Raw genomic sequence first — 22144 nt, 5'->3', positions numbered from 1 at the left:
TGGCTATGACGAGAGAGAATCACAGTCATGCATAAAAAAAAGAAGACATGTCTGACCAGAGTACCTTTAGGGAAACTATTCCAAATACTTTTTGCCTAAATTGTCCTCCAATGTGCACGGTTGTCTTACAGGGCTCTTTTGTAAATGTCAGGCACAAAGTGAAACACAGGAAAAAAACCCAACAAAATTATTCTGAAACTCAGTCAAGTTCAGTGTATTTTGATACCTACTAAAATCCTCTACCACTACAGGAATCACTCCCACTACAGTGCAAAACTTGCCCATATCATAAGCCTTCTGAACAAAACCGAATTTTTACTTTCCAAATTCACATTTTTATTGGGCTTTCCCTGGGATTTCAGTGTAACAGTAACAGATATATATATAATATTTACAGCCTCCACCAGACCATCAGGAACCCACAGATCATAGAGGCCCATTTGTTTTAGGAAAGAGACTAAAATTAAGCCAAAATGAAACTTTTCTTTTTTGTCCTACTGTGACAGTTCACCAGGGGGTGAGAAGCCCAGTTTGAACACAAAGTGAGTGAAGTTTCACAGTGCTCACCTGGCTGATAGCTTTTCTAAAGGCCACAGCACACAACAGTCATCACTGCTGTTTCCAAGTAGCAGGAGAAAGTAATAAATTTTCTCAAGGATATGCATCATTTATATATTCCAGACAAAGTAACAGCATGTCAAACACATGCACAGGATTTCCAAATCCCCTAATAATTTTAACAGTCTCCTCATTTTTTCCTTCCCACGTTTTTGGGGGGTTTTTTTCGGTTTTTCTTTTTGTTCTTTTAAATTACAACATCACCCCCATTCTGCAGCTTTATATCAGGGTAACATTTCTTCACTGTCACAAAGACACAGCCACCCAAAACATCTGCTGATGAAGACCAGAGTGAACCTAGCAAAACTCTGGCAAAGGGAAGCCTGGCACTGTGACTGGCACCCATGCTGAGAGATTTCTGCCCCTGATTATGTGGTGAGAATATTCAGGAACAGTGAGCACCCCACTATTTCCACTATGGTTAATTAGAACTATAGAAAACTGAGCTATACATATGCACAGACACTCTCACCTAGTACTTCTTCTACTGTAAACCTAAAGCAGCACAGAAGAGAACATGAATGACACACTTGCCTGGCAATGAAGGTGTCCTCAAACACTGCAGCACCAGACAACCTCCACACTGGGGGAAGATCTGAGACAACCTCTCCAAATCACCCATACACACTTCAATTCAGTTTTTGTCAGATTCAAGTCAGAAATAAGGAGGAAGGGGGGATTTAAGACAGTAATTCTGCCAAAGATCTGAGTTGTGAGTGGGATCAATATTATTCAATACATTGAATAACTTAAGTTGAAAATAAAATGTGGTTTTTTTGTACTTCTTTTAAAAAGTATTATCTGCTAAATGGTATACAGAAAGGCTTCTTTTTATTTTTTTTCAAAATGAAACTTTCACCTGCTTTGCTTTGAAAGAGCATTCTTTGTATTTAAAATTACTACAATTATGGGGAAAAAAAAGAATTGTAAGGGGAAAAAATCTTTAAATATACATTTCATGTCTGTCCAAATCAGCTTTTTCCCTTCCTGTCCAACATCCCTGCAAATCCTTCATCTGGCCACCCCCCAGGGAGCCTATTCTTTCCCCAGCTTTTGGTGCTAGCTAAGTATCTCGATGTCTGACAGATTGCAAGGGATAAGCAGTTCTTATGCAGCTCCCTGTATCAGAATACATAAAACCCCATCTGCAATCCCAAAAACATCCTCATAAGTGTATTTTTCAGTGCTCATCCTTTTTTTTTGTCCCATAAAATTATATTTAAAAGGAAATAAAGAAAATGCAGCTCAGGTCCCCTGGTGATTATGCTATGCATGTTATAAAACACTTCTAGTTTAATACTGATAAAAATACAGTGCAATCTCAGAGTTTTCTAGTTTCCATCACACTGAAACCACAGGACCTCCTTCAGGTTAAGCAGATATTGCTTGTGGAAATGTCTTTTTTTTGCAGTGTGCTCAGTTCATTACTTTCTCTTTCAGAGAAACTCTCTGGAGGGAACATCAGCAAGTATGAAAAAAGGGCATTGCCTGGCCTGCTGTGACCCCAAGCTAATCAGGCCTCCCATACCTCAGACTGGCTTACAAGAAGTTCAGACCATTTCTGCCACTGGGGACATTTGTCCCTGTCATCGAATGTCGTTTCATTGGATGTCCAGCAGCACTGCTCATGGCTGTACCAGAAGGCAGACAGGCAGACACCCTCTTTCAGGTCTGTCATCCAATCCACAGCTAAATCTATCACTCCAGCTAATGTACCTGGGAAAAGAAATGCAGAAAAAGAAATGCTGGCATTAAAAATAATCAAGTTGCAAGGATAATATATCTAATTTTTATAACAGAATAAAATCCATGATTTGGGTAAGTAGGTGCAACATAAGTTTCTCAGACTAGAGAAGAGAAGGTTTGGAGACCTTATAGCAGCCTCCCAGTACCTACAAGGGGCTTATAAGAAAGATGGGGACAGACTTTCTATCAGGGGCTGCTGCAGTACGGAAAGGGGTAAGGGTTTTAAACTAAAAGAGGGTTGATTTAGGCTAGGTATAAGGAATAAGTTTTTTACAATGAGGGGGGTGAAACACTGGAACAGGTTGCCCACAGAGGTGGATGCCCCATCCCTGGAAACATTCAAGGCCAGGTTGGACAGGGCTCTGAGCAACCTGATCCAGTTGTAGATGACCCTGCTCATGGCAGGGTTGTTGGACAGGATGACCTTTAAAGGCCTCTTCCAAGCCAAACTGTTCTCTGCATCAATAAATACAAATATACCGAAGAACTGGGGGCACTAACAAGTTTTTCTGACCTTCAGTGCTCTTCAATAAGCTTTTATTCTAAACATTATCATTCTCATACTGACTGATGGCCAAATAGGGGAGAGATAGCCAATGCCAGGCCTGCAGCCTGTTCAAGGCAGGTGCCCCATCTGGCTGAGATGGGGAGGACGTCGTGCAGGGTCTCTATATGGACACTGGGCCACAGGTCTCAAACCACACTGTGTATTTCAGGGGTAATGGAGGAGAAGGATATGTATGTTTTCCTACAGCTTTACTGGTCCCAACACAGCAACCTTAGAAAGATGATTTCATTACAAAGACAACATGAATACCAAATTCTGACTTATGAACTTAACAGAATGGGGCTTTTGATATGTGTGTACATTGACTGGCAATCTAGACATGCAGAATAAAACTATCTTTCAAATCCTTCCTGTACCACAACGCTCGTTTCAGTTTCTCCCCGGTAATTACACAGAGCTACAGTGACACCCGGTGGCCACCAGACACAGACACAGGTATAATTGCTGTCGCCAGACACAAAAAAATAAAAATTCTGCTTCTCTAGGGCATTTGCTCATCAGCGATAACAACCTGCCCCAGCAGCAGCACCCTCAGCGCAGGTGGGTCCCCAGGAGTGCAAGAGCAGCAGGAACGGGAGGCTGGGAGCAGCCGGAACACAGAGAGGCAGACCTGTGTGGGGATGCTAAAGAGCAGGAGCAGATGAATTTTCCAGCTGCTGAAGCATTTTGTGAAGTTTTCCTTTCTCATGCCTTAGCTGAGAAACAGAGAAAGACTGTTCTGTAAATAACTCTCTATCTTGCACCTGCACGGTCTTGTTTTGGTTCACTGAAGGAAATATTTTGAAATAGGCGTTGTAGCATTCAGCCAATCGCTCTGGGAGGTGTATGGTCAAGCACCCAATAATGTCATTTCTCTATTGCGAACCAAGGTATATAAACGAGGTGATAATTAATTAAATAATTCCATTTGTCCTGGAATTCCGTGTCGTGATTCTCGCCGTCTCTGGGGACAACAGCGACACCTGTGTTCTGTCCCTATGTCCATACTTCCTGGAAAGAATTAAAGCAACAACTGATAGAAGAGTCATTTAGTGTTTTCCAGATCCCTCTCATATACAATGGAAAGCAGAAGTCATCATTATTTTTAAAATAATCATTAATAAAATTTCAGGAAACCACTAATGGATTTGAACAGAATTTATCAATGCATTTCAGTAGGACACAGAGGGGAAAAAATACTTCAGAAAATGCAAATGGTTTGGTTTTAAGTTTCCAAAAGTTATAGATTTGTGGCTCCTCCTAAGAACGTAATTATGTGAAGCAGGGGTGGGGGCTGCTCCCCTTTCCCCCAGCAGCTGGGGCACACAAGTGGGTCCAAGAGCTGGTTTATTTCATCTAGAACTAAAGTTTTCTCATTTGCATTTCTGTAAGAGAGATAGGGGAAAAAATACATTTCAAATAATTCAAGCACATGGAACCTTTTTTTTACTTCAAAGACCAGAAAAAACCCACAGGTTCTTCTCCCACCCTTAAGAAGGAAACTTGTCCCCACACTGACAAGCAGTGGTGACCAAGGTAGCAGTGAAGAATTTCTGTTGTATAAAAATAATCTGAAGAACTATACAGATATACTAGACAGGACGACACACACATTAAAAAAAAAAAAAAAGGCTGCAGATGGGAGTGATGATGTCTGTAGCAATTATTTTCTTCCATGAAGATCTTGGCTTAATCTTGGTTACTCTTCCATTTTTCCCAAGTTTCTATGGAAACAGTGAACCATGTTGCTAGATGACAATTAATCATTGCATTGCTGGCAACATCAGCATGCATAGCTTCCTGTTTTGCAGTGAGCTCTAAATTCTTCTCCAATTTTCTGAAAGTTTCAGAAACAAGGAATCTTCATCCTCTGGACCACATGCTGTGTCTATTGCACCTCTTGATGGGTCTTTAATGCTCTCTGTAATCTTCAAAGTTTACACTACACTTAACCAGGCAGCTGCACATTAATGCTACCAAAGGCACAAAGGAAGACAGACTTCTGAATGTTTTTCCCCAATAAAGTTAATAACTATACTGAAGAACAAACATTCAGTTCTCTAATATAACAAGCTCACAGGCTCCTCAGCACCACTGAGACAATGTGCTTAATTATGCAGCTGATCTAATCCCTTTTGCCAGATTCTTAGGGATCCACATAAGGAGGAAAATGCTACATGCAATTTACTACACAAGCCTTCAAGAGAAGAAAATCATAAGGAGGGCCAAGATAATAATGCAATAGTAAATGCTTCACTACCTATGTGACCAGAGCTAGAAGTTTTCCAAGTTCTGAATTTTTGCAGCTTTAAGTGAAATTAATGCAAGTGCTAGACAGTTCAGCATCTCAAAGTCAAGCTTTTAATTTCTTGTGCTTATTTTGGCTGTCAAGACTGTAATAGAGTATAGGTTTATCTCCCTGCTTCTCCCATCAAAGGAGCTGAGTTTGTTCCCCCTTCTATGTAACCTCCTGCCTGGAAGGAAAAATAATGAAGTACTCCTAAGCCAGACAGTGCTGAACTTTATTTTAGATATTAGCCTTTTACCTCTCTCCTTTTCCGTTTGTTGATGATGGCCAATTTCTTCCTTTACAGTGCCGTAATGAGAATGCTAAAAATTTGCTTTGAAAAGAGAGTTTTCTTCATGCACCTGTGCCAGAAAACAGCATCACCCAAGTGATGAATTACAGAGGGAATTCCTGCACATCCAGCCTCAGCATCAGAGCATTTCAGCATTACTATGATGGCACTTTTTGTTACATAGCTTTAAAACACACACACACTTGCTGATCTATAAAGAGCATATGCTTTCAGTTGGGCAGTAGTAATGGTTAGGCTGAGGAACATCCACTGGTCTGCAGGCAGAATGGGCCCATCAAAAATTCAGATTTCCTTAAAAACAAATGTTTAAAAAATTTGGTATCCATACATAAATGTTTAGGCTCACTCCCCATACATTGCTTTATATGAGGAAAGCATGGAAACTCTGACTGAGACAGGCCCATGTAGTGCTCAGTATCTTTTTCTAGACCATTGTGTGAACAGTCTTATCTGATCTCCACACGAAACAACATTTTTGGGTTTTACTGTTCCTTCCCTCTTCTCTGCAATTAGCAGGCTTTGGATCCCAAAGCCTCACTTCCAGGAGCTCCTCAGTGCCCTTCCAGCCATTTGACAGTGTCATACACCATCGTCTCCCTCCAGCAGGATGTTCAGGGTCCTGTGGGTACTTGCCACAGACTGGAGGCAGTGAGAGGCTCTGCTCAGGCTAATTTGTGTGTGCACCCTCACAAAGGAAATTATGATCTGATCCCAGTGGCTGCTGTTACATTCTCAATATACATTGGTGTTGCCTGTAACCCTGAGGCTGGCTCTGCTGTGAGCAGGAAGCCAGAGCAGAACCCCCTCCAGACATCCCTTTCCCACCTACACTCTTCTGGGACTAACAAAGGATGCAGGCTTGATGACATTCCAAAGATGACAAGATATATGTATATGTATGACATGATACATATATATATATATGTGTGTGTGTGTGTGTGTATATATATATATATATATATATATATATATATATATATGTGTATCATACTGCCAAGTGGGATGGTCCTCTCCTTCCTCCTTCCATCAGCTCCTTCCCATCAGCTATTTTTTGTTTGCTTGCGGCTCTGTGGTGACCAATGCTGCTGAGACCACAAATCAACTGAAAACTAATCTGGCTAAAATCAATTTTTTCTAGGAAGTCAGAACTGACCCAGTGTAGCTACACATGCACAGAGCAACAGGGCCCAGTGGCAGAAGCACTGGAGAACAAGGATTGCATCTTTTGGCCTCATCTGCTCGTCTTGGCAGTGGAGGTGCAACCTTTGAGGTATTGCAAAACCTGAAAGATGAAGCTTACCAAATTGATGGGATTTAGGCTTCTAGATCAGTTAAGCTCACTTTAGACTCCTGGGCCTGGGTAAAAGACCCAAGTGCTTTTGGAAGCTTGGGGAAGCCCCTGCCAGCCTCTTCCAAGAGTCCCATCTTGCTGTTTTCTGTGCCCAGCACAGGAAGAGCACGGGACCCTTATGTCCTGGGTACTGCTGCTGCCCCTTTCCCCTTTCTCTCCCATTCCTTCCCATACTTTCTGCTTGCCTCTGGTAATGCCTGGACCCAGCTGCTCAAGGGTTCACCCAGTGTCCATCCACTGACCAGGCTACTCCCCTTGGAGCAGCAGCAGCTTCTGCCTGTTCAGCAGAGGAGGGACCATGGAGGAGCCCAGCTGGTCCATGCAATCCCATCTGATCACGCAGACGCCCTTGTGGCAGGCTCACTTCTCTGAGCAGGCAATATTTTAAGAAGAGAGGACAACAACATGAAGTGCCTCGTGACTGCACCACCACCTCCTCCCTCCTCAAACCTGGCTAAGATTCCTGACTAATTTGGTTTCATTCTTTGAGGTAAAATGGTTGCTCTGCACCCTTGTCATTGAAAAGGGTGATCTCAGTTTAGTTTACCCTCAAACCCCATTCCCAAGCTGGACGTATCAATGTTAGGGTTTATCAGAGGACAGTGACTCTGGCTTTTGACAGCCTTGAGGATTTCAGCCTGAGGTTTCATTGCAAACTAGAACTGAATTAAACCTTCTGGGATGTTTTTACTAAAATGGGAGTGTGTGCATGTATACCACATTCTTTGTATGAGGAGAGGATTACTGAGGTCACTAGAGCCCTCAAGGGCTTGCTCTAACTTTATTTGCAGGCAGAATTCTCCATCCCAGATGAGACCAACCCTGGCCTTCAGGCTGGACTCAGCAGCCCTGGTAGTACACTATCAGTCTATCAGACTCTCTTCCCATCTCACCCTCGCAACAGAGTTTTTGTGGAAACAATTACATGTCTATGAAATTACATAATTTGCCAAACATGTCACTTCAGAAATGTTTTCTCAAGAACTTCACCAGTACTTCTGAGGCTCCTAACAACTGTAATAAACATATTAACTTGACAGATGCTGAGCAGGAAATTCCCATCACCCCTTGGAAACGGGGAAACTTCACATGGTGCTTTTACCAAGCAGCATAACACAAGAGCACCCTGACATCACTGAAAAAGCATAAAAAATGGCAGCTGTCTCAGCTGGGTCAGAGAAGTGCAGCTTTCCAAGCAGGAAGATGTGCTAAACTGAGGAGAAGACAGGAGAAATTGAGGAAATTAATGAATTTGCCATGTGAGTTTGAGCAGACTGTTAAGTATGTAATGTCTGTCTGGCCTGGAAGCAGACCTGAAACCAAGTCTGAAACTATTTTGCTTTCAGGCATACATAAAGAAGATAACCCAGTGGAAATAGCAGTTTATAAAGCTCCCCTTTGAGTGTCCACGACCAGTGTTTTCCCCACATCATATTTTCTACTTTGCAGAATTAAAGTGATGACAAGAAACAAAATCCTATAAATAAAATTGATTTCTGCAAAGCAAAGATTCAGAAAGTCAAAGTAGTCCATCGAGTACGAAGCACTAAAATGCAGATTTCCCAAAGCAAAAGAAAAATCCTCTACTGGTGAAAACATTTTTCTCTAGGTCAGCAGTTGAAAGGAGACTTTGCAAGTGGGTATTTTTATTTCGGATCATAACTCCACGAATGCAAAGTTGTCTTTTTTAGCTTAAAAACTAAAAACATCAATGGAGAGACAATGAAGTACAAAGAGAAGCAGATGGTACTGCAGCAGCTTGGGTGAGCTGCTCCAGGCATAGCTGTAGCACTAACACATACATACCTGCCAGTAGTCCTATGAGAAGCATTACAACCCATCCTGACCAGGCATCCAGCAAACTCTTGATGAACTCCCATATGGATTCTTTACTTTTGCTTGTAATCTGAAATTAAACATACATATAGATGTGCTGCTGATTCAGGCTGACAGTTTTAGAGTACAATGTTTAAAATAATTAAACTCCTAGATGGTGCATACAATTTCTCTACTCTCTACTTCCTGCAGTCACAATAATTTATTCTGAGATGCTCATCTGATCAAGTTGCAGCAGCCCTTTCATATTTACAAACTCAGGACATCCCACGTCCATGTATTTAAAAGTTCTCCTCAAGTCATGCAACAAGGTAGGAAGCAATAACTTTGGAAAAACACTTATTTTTGTCACTACCAGGATGGCTGTAAGCCAGGGACTGTGATGCATCAAAGCCTGACACCGTCACCTTGCGATGGCGGTCGGTGTCACGCGATTTCTCCCGCAGCCAGTCGATGGTATGGAAATCTTCGTAAGTTCCAACATCGGGGAAAGGCTCATCCAGAAAATCCATCAGGTTGCCCGAACCATTCATGTCTCCTGCATTGACCATATTAGGATCTGTACACAGAAGAAAAGCAAACTTGTCAATGAATTCATGCAGCTTTGTCAGGCATTTCAGAGCCAACTTTTCTGAAATACCTCCATGAGCCCGGAAGTCAAGACAACATGAACAGTAGTCCTGGGGGGCACACACAAACTCTTCATATTTGCTTTAAGAAAGCAGGAGGAGAAATATCCACCACATATCCTACTAAAGCATGAGAGGAAATAAAAGACACCTGTCCCCAGACTACAACAAACAGTTACCAGAGGCATTTGATGGGAATTTGGATGAAGGCATGTAGGAGTATGAGAATATAAGAAGAATGAAATATATATGAAATACAAGAAGAAGGGGGACATATACAGACCTTAGCGGTTGTATAGAACAGATCCTGCAGAGCCTGTAGCTCCTTGACTGACACAAGGTAACTTTTGCTGGTCACTGATGAGGCCAGCAGGGCACCAACGACTGCCACCCACTTTGTTCCACCAGGTATAAAAATGGGAATTTCACAAGAATTTAGATCTTTGAAACTGTGAGGAAATTTCCCAACTCTGTAATTGGAACAGGCAAAAATGTAGCAGATAAGCTTTTAGTGGACTGTCCATAAACCCTGATACCCTGCTCAGGCCTCTTTCTTCTTTCTTCCCCCCTCCCCATTTTCAACTGTTTTATTTGAAACCTCACCATGTAATTTTTTGCCTTAGTGGTGTCTTTAGCAATGTAATAAGTATGAACACTCAGCTTTGTCAGTCTCTGTTGGGGTCCCTCCCCTGCCGTGTAGCCCTGGGAGAGGGGCCCTGAGGGCACAGACACGGGGCTACCCTGTCCCTGCTCAGCCTCGTTCCCATTGGTTGGTTTGTGTTCCCTGCGCGGGCAGAAGGACCCTTGGTCCCGTGACTGGAGCAGTTCCTCAGCAGAGCCCCGGCCATGCGGCTGGAGAAATAAACATCTCTGAAACAGCTATCAAGAATCTGTCTGTCCATATATATTTCCTTTCCACGGGACTCCTGGTTTGATATATGCGTGTTGCAGGATCCCCACTGCAACAAATGGTGGAGATTTGTGAGCAGAACGATCCCCGATCCCTAAGCGACTGATTTGTGTGAGTAAACCCTGGAAACTTTGGATTCCTCTTCTTGGTTTTGCTTTGCTATTCCGTATCTAAACTATGGAGGAACCGTGGGAAGACTCTTGGCTCTCAGAGCCGCATATGGACATTTATCTTAAACTTAAAATGATTCTTGAACAACGATTTGTAAATTTTAGCTTGATTCAAGCTCAAAAAGAACTGAAACACTTCCTGGCATGGTTGTTTAAGAACTTTTTCTATGTTTCTTGGGATTTAATTCTTACCAAGGGCTTTTGGAAAACCGTTTGGACACAGTTAATACTGGAGTCAAAATATATGCCGATGGAAGAATATTTTCGTGAATATTATTTAGTTACCGAGACTGTTGAGCAATGTCAGCTGTGTCCTGGCGAAGGGAAGCGTGGCGCAGGGACCGTGCGGCCCAGGCCACGTGCGCCGAGCGCTCTGCGAGCAGCAGCGAGGCAGTTCCCGCGCGCGGGCGGAGCCACGCGAGCCGCAGTGTCGGTGGCGGAGCGAGGCGCGGCGGGACCCGGCGGTGCCCGAATGGCCCCGTGCAGCGCGTGGTGGAGCAAGCCCCGTGAACGCCCGACTGAGAGGGGCGGCGCGCAGGCGGTGGCTGGCGGCGGTGGCGGTGGAACGGAGCCGTGCCCAGCCGAGACGCGCGCTGGAGCAGGGCGCGGGGGAGTCATCGCTCGGGGGCCCGGCCGAGACGTGGGTGCAGCGCCCGGCAGCGGCAGCGAAGCTGCGACCAGAGGAGGCGACGCACGGAGAACTGAGCGGCACGGCCCGGCCCGGCCCGCACGGCCCCGAACGCGACCCCGGGAAGAGCGCGCAGGCACCAGCAGCCCCGACAATTCCAACACGGGAGCGACCGAAAGAGACAGCAAAGACGCAGCGAGACAGAAAACAGCAGCCACTCGGAAAAACGAAAAGATCATAGTAACTAAGACCTTAGGGATAGTAAAATGGTATAATGTTAAGCAAAATTATGGTTTTATAACAAGGTGTGACAACCAGCAAAACATATTCGTGCATAGAACTGCTATTAAAAAGAATAACCCTGAAAAATGGATCCCAAGCTTGGGAGATGGAGAAGTGGTGGAATTTAATATTGTACTAGGGAGAAAAGGGTTACAAGCATCGCAGGTCACTGGGCCTGATGGTGTTTCTGTAAAAGGCAGTATATATGCAAAAAATCGTAGTCATGTTAGACAGTATCTCTATTGTAAGCCCCCCCTACAGTTTCCCTTTCCTAATCCCACCTTTCCCTTTTACCCTATGTCCTATTACCCCCAGTGTATTCCTAATCCGTTTTTTCATCCGTGGTTTCCCTCACAAAACCATGCTTTTGCCAATTGTTTCCCCAAAAATCCCTTTCCAATGCCGAGTGGGGGATGAAAAGGGGGAGGGAAGAAGTTAAACCCTCTCCTGCCTCAGTTTCCCCACAAAGCATGCTCAGAGTTCTGTCTCCCTTCTGTCAGCCCTAAGATGTTCCACAGAATCTGTTTGGACATTTAAAGACTCAGGAGGGTGGCTTGTTTTGTTTGGAAACTGTTCTTGTTATGTTTATCCAGTTGTTTTCATTCTCCTTTTATTAAAATAAAACGGGTGAGGTGTTGGGGTCCCTCCCCTGCCGTGTAGCCCTGGGAGAGGGGCCCTGAGGGCACAGACACGGGGCTTCCCTGTCCCTGCTCAGCCTCGTTCCCATTGGTTGGTTTGTGTTCCCTGCGCGGGCAGAAGGACCCTTGGTCCCGTGACTGGGACAGTTCCTCAGCAGAGCCCCGGCCATGCGGCTGGAGAAATAAACATCTCTCTGAAACAGCTATCAAGAATCTGTCTGTCCATATATATTTCCTTTCCACGGGACTCCTGGTTTGATATATGCGTGTTGCAGTATCCCCACTGCAACAAGTCTCTGCTCTCCATGAGAGGGATTTTGGATGACACAGACAGTGTTCTGAGCACAAGCAGCTGAGAAAAGCATTATCTTACAGGCAACCAGCAGATCACCATTACACCATTAATAGAAACCCTTTTAAACACGGAAATCAAGTGATCTCCCAGAACCATGGCATGTTTGTCTGAAAGAGAACCAAGCAAGTGAATCACAGCCTGGGGAAGGAAACTCAATGCAGAGCAGGTGTCCTAGGCAGCGCTGCAGAGCACAAATAAGCTGCCACAAGATGCGGATGATTTGAAAAGCAGAAGTTAAGAGGAGTGACAATTGAGAACAGTGATACTTCGCCATGCAGGTGAGAGCACGATCCCACATTTGCTAAGTGAAATGAAGATCTGAAGGTGGGATGACGAGGCTGACAACAGGAGCTGAAGTTGCAAGGGGACCTTGAGCTCAGTGTCTTTTAAGAGGACTGGAAGGGGAAGCTGAAATGAGGTGAAAGGATTAGACAATGCTATTACTTCATAACATTGTGATGTTCTGCAGATCATTTACTTCACCCTATTCTTCCCATACAGCAAACAAGGACCTGTAAAAAACATGCAGCTCAGACTGTCTGCCTGCAAAAGGCAGCACCCTCTGCTAAATAAACAAACTTCTGGAAACTCTTGCACTGAAAGCATTGCCAAGTTTTCCTTCATATCACAAGAAAATTACCCAACATGCTAGTTATATCATGTAAAAAGTAGCTTTTTAAGTATGTTGTCAATGCCCAGCACATGACAGTATTGTGACGGATAATACCAGGCCAGACCACAAGTATGTAGGATAATTACAATCTCAGTCTGAATCTACCCCAAAAATACGTGCTACACAACATGTCCAAGGAGAGAAAAAATGTGCTAGAGACCACAGGGCCACAGAAGATGAAGAAAACAAACAAACTTTGAACTCAAGGTAGCATACCAGTACCTGGAAATTGCAGTGAACTGGATGACTGCCAGCCTTAAAAGTTCACTTCAGGTACTGTACTTCTGAAAGCAGAGACATGATATCAGATTATGCAAAAAACCTAGCTACAGCACTTTGAACTGAGTACTACAGAGTTTCCATCTTATATCTTATTACTGAGCACCATAAGTATCCCTTTCTTTCTCTTTATTTTGCATTTATTTCTCTCACCTTACTTTGGCATCTGTAATAATTTGCAAGGTTTATGTCAGGATGAGCTAATTTGCCCTCCTAGTGAAGCTTGCAGATGCTTTCAGTTCTGCCAGCAGAACTGGAGCCTTACACCAATCAGTCAGTGACAGATATTTTCACACACATAAATTAAGGGCAAATTAACTTCATCCAAACATGAATTGTAGCCAGGAGTACTGCAGCAATACACTCCAATGATGGCAAAAGCATGAACAGCCATGGTGCTGGTTGTCTCATCTAGCATGAGAAATCTGCACTATACTCTGGACACTAAAACCTAGCCTCCTTTCACAGCTGATGACAGGAAATGAACTATTTACATCAGAATGAGAGTGATTACTTCCCAGAAGTGATAATTTCTGTTTATTGATCACAAAGAGCTGTCAGAGGTAGACATCTTCACCTGACCTAATGAGTGTAACACTAACACTTCAAAAGAAAACGTTGCAGAACTACAAATGCAGCTTCTCACACCTGAGCATCTAAGAGATTTGGATGCTCTGACAGAGCTTATTGTATACACTGAAAGGTGTTGAGTCTTGCTGAGGAATTGTCTAACATACGTATTTTGTCCCTTTGTTGTTCCATGCCTTAGACTTCCTTGCTGTCCTTTCCACTACTTTTGCAGATGCTGATGCAACATAATTTGTGCAAGGGCTGTTTCCTGCTTAGTCCCCATATTCTCTTCCTAATAATTTCTGGCACTCCACCAGCTTTTCCTAGGGCAGACATCCAACACTGAGCAGTCTGCTGTGACTCCCTGAGAGACAGTGGCCAGTCTGGAGCCCATCATTCTGTAATCTCTTGGGGTCATTTTCCCCTTTGATTTGCCTTTCTCCACTTTGAATTCCATCAGCCATTTTATTCCCTACAATACAGCAGAGAGCCTTAACAGCGAGCACTCATTTTTACTAACTAGCTTACTACCTACAACTGAATGCTTGTGTCAATATGCTGCTTTAATAATTGCAAACAGGTTCTTTCTAGAAACTGAACTAGAAAAAAAAGAAACCTGACTGAACCACCTATCTCTGGAACTCACAGGGTTCTGGTTAGCAGACTTCCCTGGATTTAGAGCCATACCAGACCAGTGCGATCCTGTAGACACAGCAAAGTCCTGGCAGGGACTGAGTCACAAATCAAGAGAGGTCACAATGCCAGACTGACAATTGTGCCTCCTGATGGAGGCTCTCCTGGCTGCCACATAACCCTAGACATCTTCCAGAAATCTTGGGCCAGATCAATCTGGTGGTCAGTTCCTGATCTCCCAAGCCATGCTTGGTGCACAGTATTTTGAAGCCAGAAAGAGTTACCCTACAAATGTCAGAGGAGTTGCATGAGAGCAAGCTGGCAGTCAAGGTCCAAATATTAGCTTGTGAAGCTTTATGGCTGCAGGAAACCAGATAATTTTTAAGCACGTAAGGGAAGCAAAGAAGAGATTCATGCAAGCAAACTACAGAAGCCAGGGTGCAAACACAGGGACCTGCTGATGGACCAGGACACACCAACAAGCTCAGCCAGTACTACACAGACACCAGATCTCATTATATTTACTCACTTTTTATTATTTTCTGAAGAACCAAAAGGGACTAGTATTATTGTATTCAGGGTCACATTTTTTCTGCAAGTCTCACAGTGAGTAAACTCATCACGTGACTTTGATCAGCTTGGAGCTAAGTTTTATAGAAGAGCGATAAATCATATTTACAGTGAAAATGCTGACAAACTCTCAGCTTTAGAGCACTGTTACAGCACGTGCAAATGTAAAAGCCACAGACAGAAGAGCTCTATCAGTGAACTGACATTCTAGGTAGTATGCTGACTGATCAGATATGAAATGTATTTGACATGGCAAGCACAGACCAAAACATCCCATCGTTCAAAGAGGCTGAAAAGTATACTGATGGAAAACAACTAGCTGAACAGTCATCAAAGGAAAAGTCTTGGCCCTGGCCTATTGCTCCTAGATGCTAGTTCCATGCTATGTTCTCCTCATCCTGTTTTCTGTTTTAATTGGATACATTGCACTGAGGCAGGCAGTATGATTTTTAATGCAATTCCAACAAGTTTCAAGTTACTTTCAACAGATCACAGTTACTGAATTACTTCAACACTTCAAATGTTTCTAGCAGACAAACAAACGTTCACCTACACTCTTTGCTGTTTTCCTTGAAGTGGGGGGTTGCTACGTGAAACACGACAGGATGCAGGCAGCAAATGCCTCTCCTGTGGTATAAAGAATAAGTGAACCTGGCAAGAGGCTAGGAGAAGAAAGCAGAAGCCTAAATGCCAGTTTAGTTTGCAAGTTTCTCAATTCACATTTGGAGTACCTTTTTCAGGGTGTCCAAAGCATCACCTGTTCCATGTTTTACAAATGTGCCATGCGATAGCCAACACACCAAAGGAGAACACGGTGTGTCTCAGGGCTTTTCTATGCTCTAGTACCAACACACTTACAGTGATAAAACAGAGGAGATACTACTCCAGACACAAAGTTTTTGAATCATGACTCCATCGTAGTTGAGCCCACCACTGACCTGAATGGTTGGTCAGATGAGCTGTGCTCATGTGGCGTGACATGACAGCAGTTACTGCAAAAATGAAGGAGCATGGGGGCTGTGAAAATCCCTGGGATTTATTTTCTACAGCAGTATAGTAGTACTAAACACATATTTATTTTCTATAGTAGTAGTATGGCCATCATCACCAGACCCCTTTGCACTGACAGATGGTTTGCCACTCTGTGCCCCAAATACTTGTATTGGCTGTTCCAAGGACCAAGCATGGTGCCCTGGCCTCAGGCCATTACCTGATCAAGGTGATCTGTCAAGCAAAGGCACCTCCTCCCGAGAGCTGGGTGCTCTCCCAGCATCCATCTGTCCCCACTCCCAAGGAATTTAGACCCAGTCACAGAGATGGACCCAGAGCACTCTCCTCACAGGGCCTGAATCCAGGCAAACAGGTCAGTGCTGCCAGCAGAGTGAGCTGAATCACAGAATCATGGAATGGTTCGGGTTGGAAGAGTCAGTGTGCAGAAAGAGGCCTAAGAGGGTAAGGCTGAGGCAGAAAGTTCCTAGAGCCGAGCACGGTTACACCACAGGTCTTCAGCACCACCTGGCCAGAGAAAATGGGCCTGACAGCTGAGGAGGCAGCAAGCAAGATTATTTAACAGGGTCACCATGAAAGACATGAATGAAAAGTACAGGGAGATGATTAGGGGTGTGTGTCTTTTGGGGAGGGGTCAGAGACTGAGGTCTGCTTAGCCTAGAGCCAGGAAGGCCAAGGTGGTGTGGATGGAATTCCCCTTCCATCACCTGCCATGCAGAAGATGATTTAGAAATGGCAACATGATATCACACAGGATATAGGAGACAGGTAAACAGTTATCAAACATTCTTCTCAACAAGAAGTAAGATGCTGTTTGGTGATTTTGCAAGGAAGAAGTCCTCAGCAAAAGCAAGTAGACTGAATCCCCAGCAAGTTAAATGGGTGATTTTCTATAGGTTGAAAAATATCCACATGCAATTTAAGATTATTCAACTTAGAAGCTTCAGATTGAACAAGCCAAACAAGTTATTGACCTTCTGTCTTAATGATGAAGTTTATAAAAAGGTGTTAGAATGGCCTTGAATCAGAGTAATCAAGTTCAGACTCCTGGAAAAAGTTGGAAATGCTGGACCCACTTACAGACCTTTTTTGGAAACAATATGGGAAAAAATTTTCCCTGTAAATTGAGAAAATACAGAGGAAAGACAAGATATTAAAATTGGCAAATGCCTTTCCTACAATTCAAGGACTAATTGCACAGCCTCCAGATACAAACAAATAGCCCTCCAAACCCTCAGTCTCTCAGCACACTAGCACGGGCAGGCTGCAGTATCAGAAACAGTACAGTAAAATATTGCAGCCTTTTATTGTATGGCCCCACCACCACATATTATGGAGTTTCCAGCTATGATAATGTGGTCAAGTTAAATACAGTCACATCTTTGATGTGCAGCTTTACCCTGAATAACCTCTATGGAAAACATTACGAAGCCACAGCAGAGCTCAAAAAACGCAGGGCACCAGATCACAGTGGAGAGGACCTGGGAGAGAAGGGAAAGGCAGGAGGGAACATTTGGGATAAATGGCAGAAAACTGAGGCACTGCTCTGACCAAACCCCAGAGGCCTTCAGCTGCCCCTCCTCAGCCAGCACACATGCTCACGGGGTGAGAGCAGCGCTGGCCAGGAGCACAGGCGGAGGGAGGCACGGGGTGACACAGGGCACACAGGACACGCCGGGAGCTGATACCCAACCAACAGGGCTTCCCACCCTCCCATCACAGCCAGACTCCCTCTTCTCCTTTTCTCCTCCTGGGAGGCATTCTCTTCCTCTGAGGGGTAAAACATACCCCAGCATTCTGCTCCCTGCTCCCTCCCATGATGACTCTCCCTTTAGAAACGAACTTCTTTTGGTATGAAATATCATGTGCCTGCTCCCCCTTCAAGTTTGCTTGGAAAGTCTGAGCCAAATTAGTTCAGCTGCTGAGTTATGTCAGGAAGGCAAGGGGAAATAAAAATCCCAGCTCTGTTCCTGCAAGCTCCAAATGGAATTTTTGCCAAAATTGGCTCTGTATAAAAAAATGTTAAACTTACATCTCTGTTTCCAGTGAGTCTTAAAGGTCCCTCCAATAAATTTACTTGTTAAGTGCAAATGTTGAGGCTGTGAAAAAAGCAGGAGGGAAGTGTCACTGCCTCTGGAACATCCATCTGCACTTTTGACACTGAGCTGAAACGTCTCTGTTAAAGGATGCTCCTCTGCTAACAGGCCAGAAGTTTGGGCAGATGAGCCCCATGAACTGTATCAACTCCACACCCCATTATTTCTTGAAGGAAACAAGATTTGATTAGGTAAAACTCTGAAAGCCTTCAACCTCTGGGTAAGAAACTACATTTCAGGAGACAGGACATCCTGGAAACCAGTCCTAACAGTGTAGGGGCATGTATGGTTTCTATTCTTGGTTTCCCTCAAGTCCTCTTCCTCACAAAAAAAAGAGGGTAAATTTCCCTTCTGAACCCATGGCTTTTACTGCCACAGAGCTTTAAGTCACATCTGAAGAGTCAGGGGTGCTACAGAGTTTTCCTCCTCATGCCACATACAGCTGAGCAGATTTGGGGTTCCAGTGCTCCTCTTTTCCTCTTCATTCAGAAAATTTTAAGATTAAGGGGGAAAAACAGGTTTGGAACTGGGGAAAAAAAAAAAGCAAGTTAATTCAGAGAGAGCAGAGTTGCACTGTCAGAAGGGAAGTGGCTTGGTATACAGTTACTCCTAAACAGCTCTCTCCTGAAATGGGATGTTCAATGGCACTCAATGTACCTCTTGCTGAAAATCCTTTTAAGCCTTCAGCTTGAAATAAAGCTGATAAACCCACACTGGAAAAGCCATTAATCTGGTTCTACCATGTCACTTCTCGTGATCTCAGCAGAGGTTGTGAGTCATTTTCACAAAGGAGGGCAATGTGTTTTGGTTCCCAGGGCACTGGTTTGCACTGCTGTGTTTGATGCCAATGGGCTGCACAGCTATAGAGAAGTTACTTCATCCCGCTGAGAGGAAGCTCCTGCTTCTGCAACATGGGGAAACCCCTCCCTTGGGGTGATGCTTAAGAGCAAAATGTTAAAAGTGCTTTAGGAGTAGCAGCCTAGTGTAACCCTGCCAGAGTCTCTCTTTTGACATTAATAATCATGTGAGATTTTTTGGTTCTGCTGGGCTAGAGATGAAGAAAGCTGAAAAAACCCAACACCTGGTGTGTATGTACACACACACACAAGTGAATTAAGACTCCTTCTCTACAACCTGACCCCATTTCACTAAGAGGAAAAATTAACACACACACACCCTTGTTGGGCACCCTGCAAGCTGCAGTATGATGGCAAAAGCAATCAGGAAAAGGACTGGTACCTCCGGGCATCACACCACTTTTGAGGGTTGAGCACGATGCTGAGCCAGGATGAACAGGAGCTGTTCAGGCCCGGAGAGGCTCCTGCCACACACCACCAGCCTCCAACACAAGCAAGATGGCTCTGCACTGTGGAGGAGACTGGGTGCTGGGAGCATCCCCTTTCGCCCTGCTATAGCACCTGGCCACAGTCACGATCCAGCTCACTTTCCCCTTCAGGGCAGCAAACAACTTCACAAAGAAGCAGTTCCCAGCCCTGGGAGGTTACAGCACTCCCGAGGAGCCTGTTCGGTTCAGGCAAAGAGGAATTTCTCTAACCCAGGGTCAGTGCTCCCCATCTCCTTCTCCTCTGGTCCCTGCTGAAAAGCAACCAGCCACTCTTTGAAAAGGTACAACCTTCGTAAGAGAGGCCCCGATGTGCACAGGGGCTGAGCACCCCTGCAGCCACGTGTTGGAACCATTGCACGGCATCCCAGGGATGCTGCCAGGGAGAGCACCTTCCAGCTGGGGATGTCCCCAGGGTCCCCCTTTTATACTAAGTAATTCTGAGAGCACTCAAGTCCTTAATTTCCAAGGGCTCCCAGCACACACATCAGGCTGGTGCCTTGTCTTCTTGCACAGAAGATGTCTGACTCAAACTGAGAGAGCAGGAGAACCACTGCCCAGCACATTTTTCCACAGGGCACTTCCATATGCTCCGGAGTAGGGGGGGAACCCATCACCCTTGTAGAACCCAAGCGTGGCAGCCCTGCTGTGCTCCTTGCAAGGGCAAAGAGCCAAGTCTCAGAGTGCCTGGTGAGCAAGGGCACAGCTTGGCTCACAGCCAGTGCTGGAGAGAACCAAGCCAGCCTTGACTCCAGGGGAAAGCAAGGAGAAGAAATCCAGCATTGGCACCAACAGGATGCAATCTCCCCCCCGCCCCCATCACCTCATGCAGCAACAGGTTTGTATTTCTATCACTTCAGAGGCTCAGTCTTGAAAAAACAGGAGCAGTTCTGCTGGAGAAAAATAAAATTGAAATTTATTTTTCTTTCAGTTTGGAACAACCACCGTCGTTTTGTACTTCAGTAATTCATTATCTACTTTCCCCTCCCACACACCTTATTTTCTGATCCTGACACAACTGTAGACCTGATCACTGGAAACCAGAATTCACCCCTCACTAGGATGTACAATCTACTGCAGCACAGGAGATCCAAAACATTCCCCCTTAAGGTATGCATGAGCACACAGATTCTAGGCCTGCCAAATTTTCAGATTTTTCCAACAGTGGGAAAAAAATTATTTGAAGAAAGAACAGGATTTGGAAGAATAAAAAAATTCTTCCGGTAGACCAGAAGTAAAAAGTCACCTGACTCTGCCTGATGAAGCTGCAGCTGAGTCATCCTCTGTTCTCTGGCAAAGGCATAGAATTATTTATCACAATTGTTAAAAATATAGATATATAATTTTCTTTTCTGACTAGTATAAGCTCAAAAATTGTTTTTCACATTGTAACATTTGCATTACAATAAAGTAAAAAAAATTTAAAATTTTAAAACCCTAAAATATATTTGAAAAGCTATACAGAAAAAAAGCCCCACAGGAGAGTCACCATTTTTTCCCTTTACAGATCTATGCTCATGTATTTGTACAGAGCACCTAATTAAACACCCACACCAGGAACACAGACTCTGGACTTTGCTTCCATAAATATCAAGTCAAAAAGCACAATTTACTGCGGATTTTTCAGCCTTCTGGTGATCAGCATTTTACAAGAAAGCAAAAATACGCTTGTCATCTCCTATGCTCCTTCTGGAAAAGGATTTTTCACGTTTATATAGGACAAGGAAAAACCGACCTTTTACTACAGCAAATTATGCAGGAAACCTGTCAGACTAGGTGCTTTGAAACCACATCAGCAAAAATTAACAATAAAGGAAAAGCCTCTTTCCCCAAATACACATCGTAACCCCTCGAGCAAGTTAATCCTCATTCCTTTATAAGCTTAGACACAACAGCAACTTCCTTTAAGCACCCAGGAAAAAAAGGCAGGGGATGCAAGCAAAACACTATTGCTGCTCTCTTTGCACGACTGAATGATGATGGCTGCTCACGTAAATACAGAATTCCGCAGACACCCGAAGGAGCCATTGGAAAATACAGGGAACAAAGGGCCTTCTTTAGCTATAAAGCTCCCTCTGGCAGCATTTCTACTGGAGATGTCAGCCGGCAGATCAGCACAGAGCCAGCAGGCAGCCTCTGCACCTGCAAACCCTCTGCTTGCACAGAAAATGTGCCGCTTTATTTGCCAGCAGAAATCCTGCCCGACGGAACTGGAGCTCTAGGACTGCAGCACAAGAGCAAACGGCAAATGATTTTTCGAAGAATTATGTTGCTTACCTGCAATGCAACATCATTTAGCCCAATCCCAATGATTTTAATAGCATCCTTCCTTGGGTGGTATGGCTGCACCAGCAGCGATGTCATGGGGAGGAAGCAGTAACAATCATGTGACTGCATCCTCCGTCTATAGGATATCTGATCGGGGGAGCCGCACCAGCCTGCAATCCTGCGGGATTAAACTGCAAGCCTCTTTACCCTGCCCTGCCGATTCCGTCACCATTGGAACACATGCTGCTTTTCTCCCTCCCTAACCTAAGCTAATCGTTCTGTGCAGTTTTTGGAACAGCAACAACATTCACATTTTTCACGAGGAAAAAGCGTAGGGAGTATGATGTGTGCAAGCCAGCAAGCACTCCTGGACACTCTGCAGCCCAGGTTGCTGC

At 44.3% G+C, this 22144-nt stretch overlaps 1 protein-coding gene across 4 annotated transcripts in view; it reads right to left on the bottom strand.

Moving 5' to 3' along the window:
* CLCN4 (chloride voltage-gated channel 4) overlaps positions 1 to 21866 on the bottom strand; it is a 43855-nt gene extending 21989 nt beyond the window's left edge. The window contains exons 1-5 of one of the 4 annotated variants that reach the window (XM_048329069.1): positions 21759 to 21864; positions 20305 to 20374; positions 9106 to 9257; positions 8669 to 8768; positions 2147 to 2334 (exon numbers count right to left, since the gene is read on the bottom strand). In XM_048329069.1, coding sequence (XP_048185026.1) covers positions 2147 to 2334; positions 8669 to 8768; positions 9106 to 9249 — 432 coding nt within the window. In that variant the 5' untranslated portion in view covers positions 9250 to 9257; positions 20305 to 20374; positions 21759 to 21864. Of the gene's footprint in view, positions 1 to 2146; positions 2335 to 8668; positions 8769 to 9105; positions 9258 to 9610; positions 9798 to 20304; positions 20375 to 21758 lie in introns of all 4 variants that reach the window. The other 3 variants (XM_048329076.1, XM_048329084.1, XM_048329061.1) reach the window with 3 other exon arrangements.
* Positions 21867 to 22144: the final 278 nt, after the last annotated feature.

Source organism: Corvus hawaiiensis, chromosome 2, assembly GCF_020740725.1.
Source record: "Corvus hawaiiensis isolate bCorHaw1 chromosome 2, bCorHaw1.pri.cur, whole genome shotgun sequence".
NCBI lineage: Eukaryota > Metazoa > Chordata > Aves > Passeriformes > Corvidae > Corvus > Corvus hawaiiensis.
Note: the sequence above shows the minus strand (reverse complement) of the source record. Positions and strands in the feature narration are given on the sequence as shown.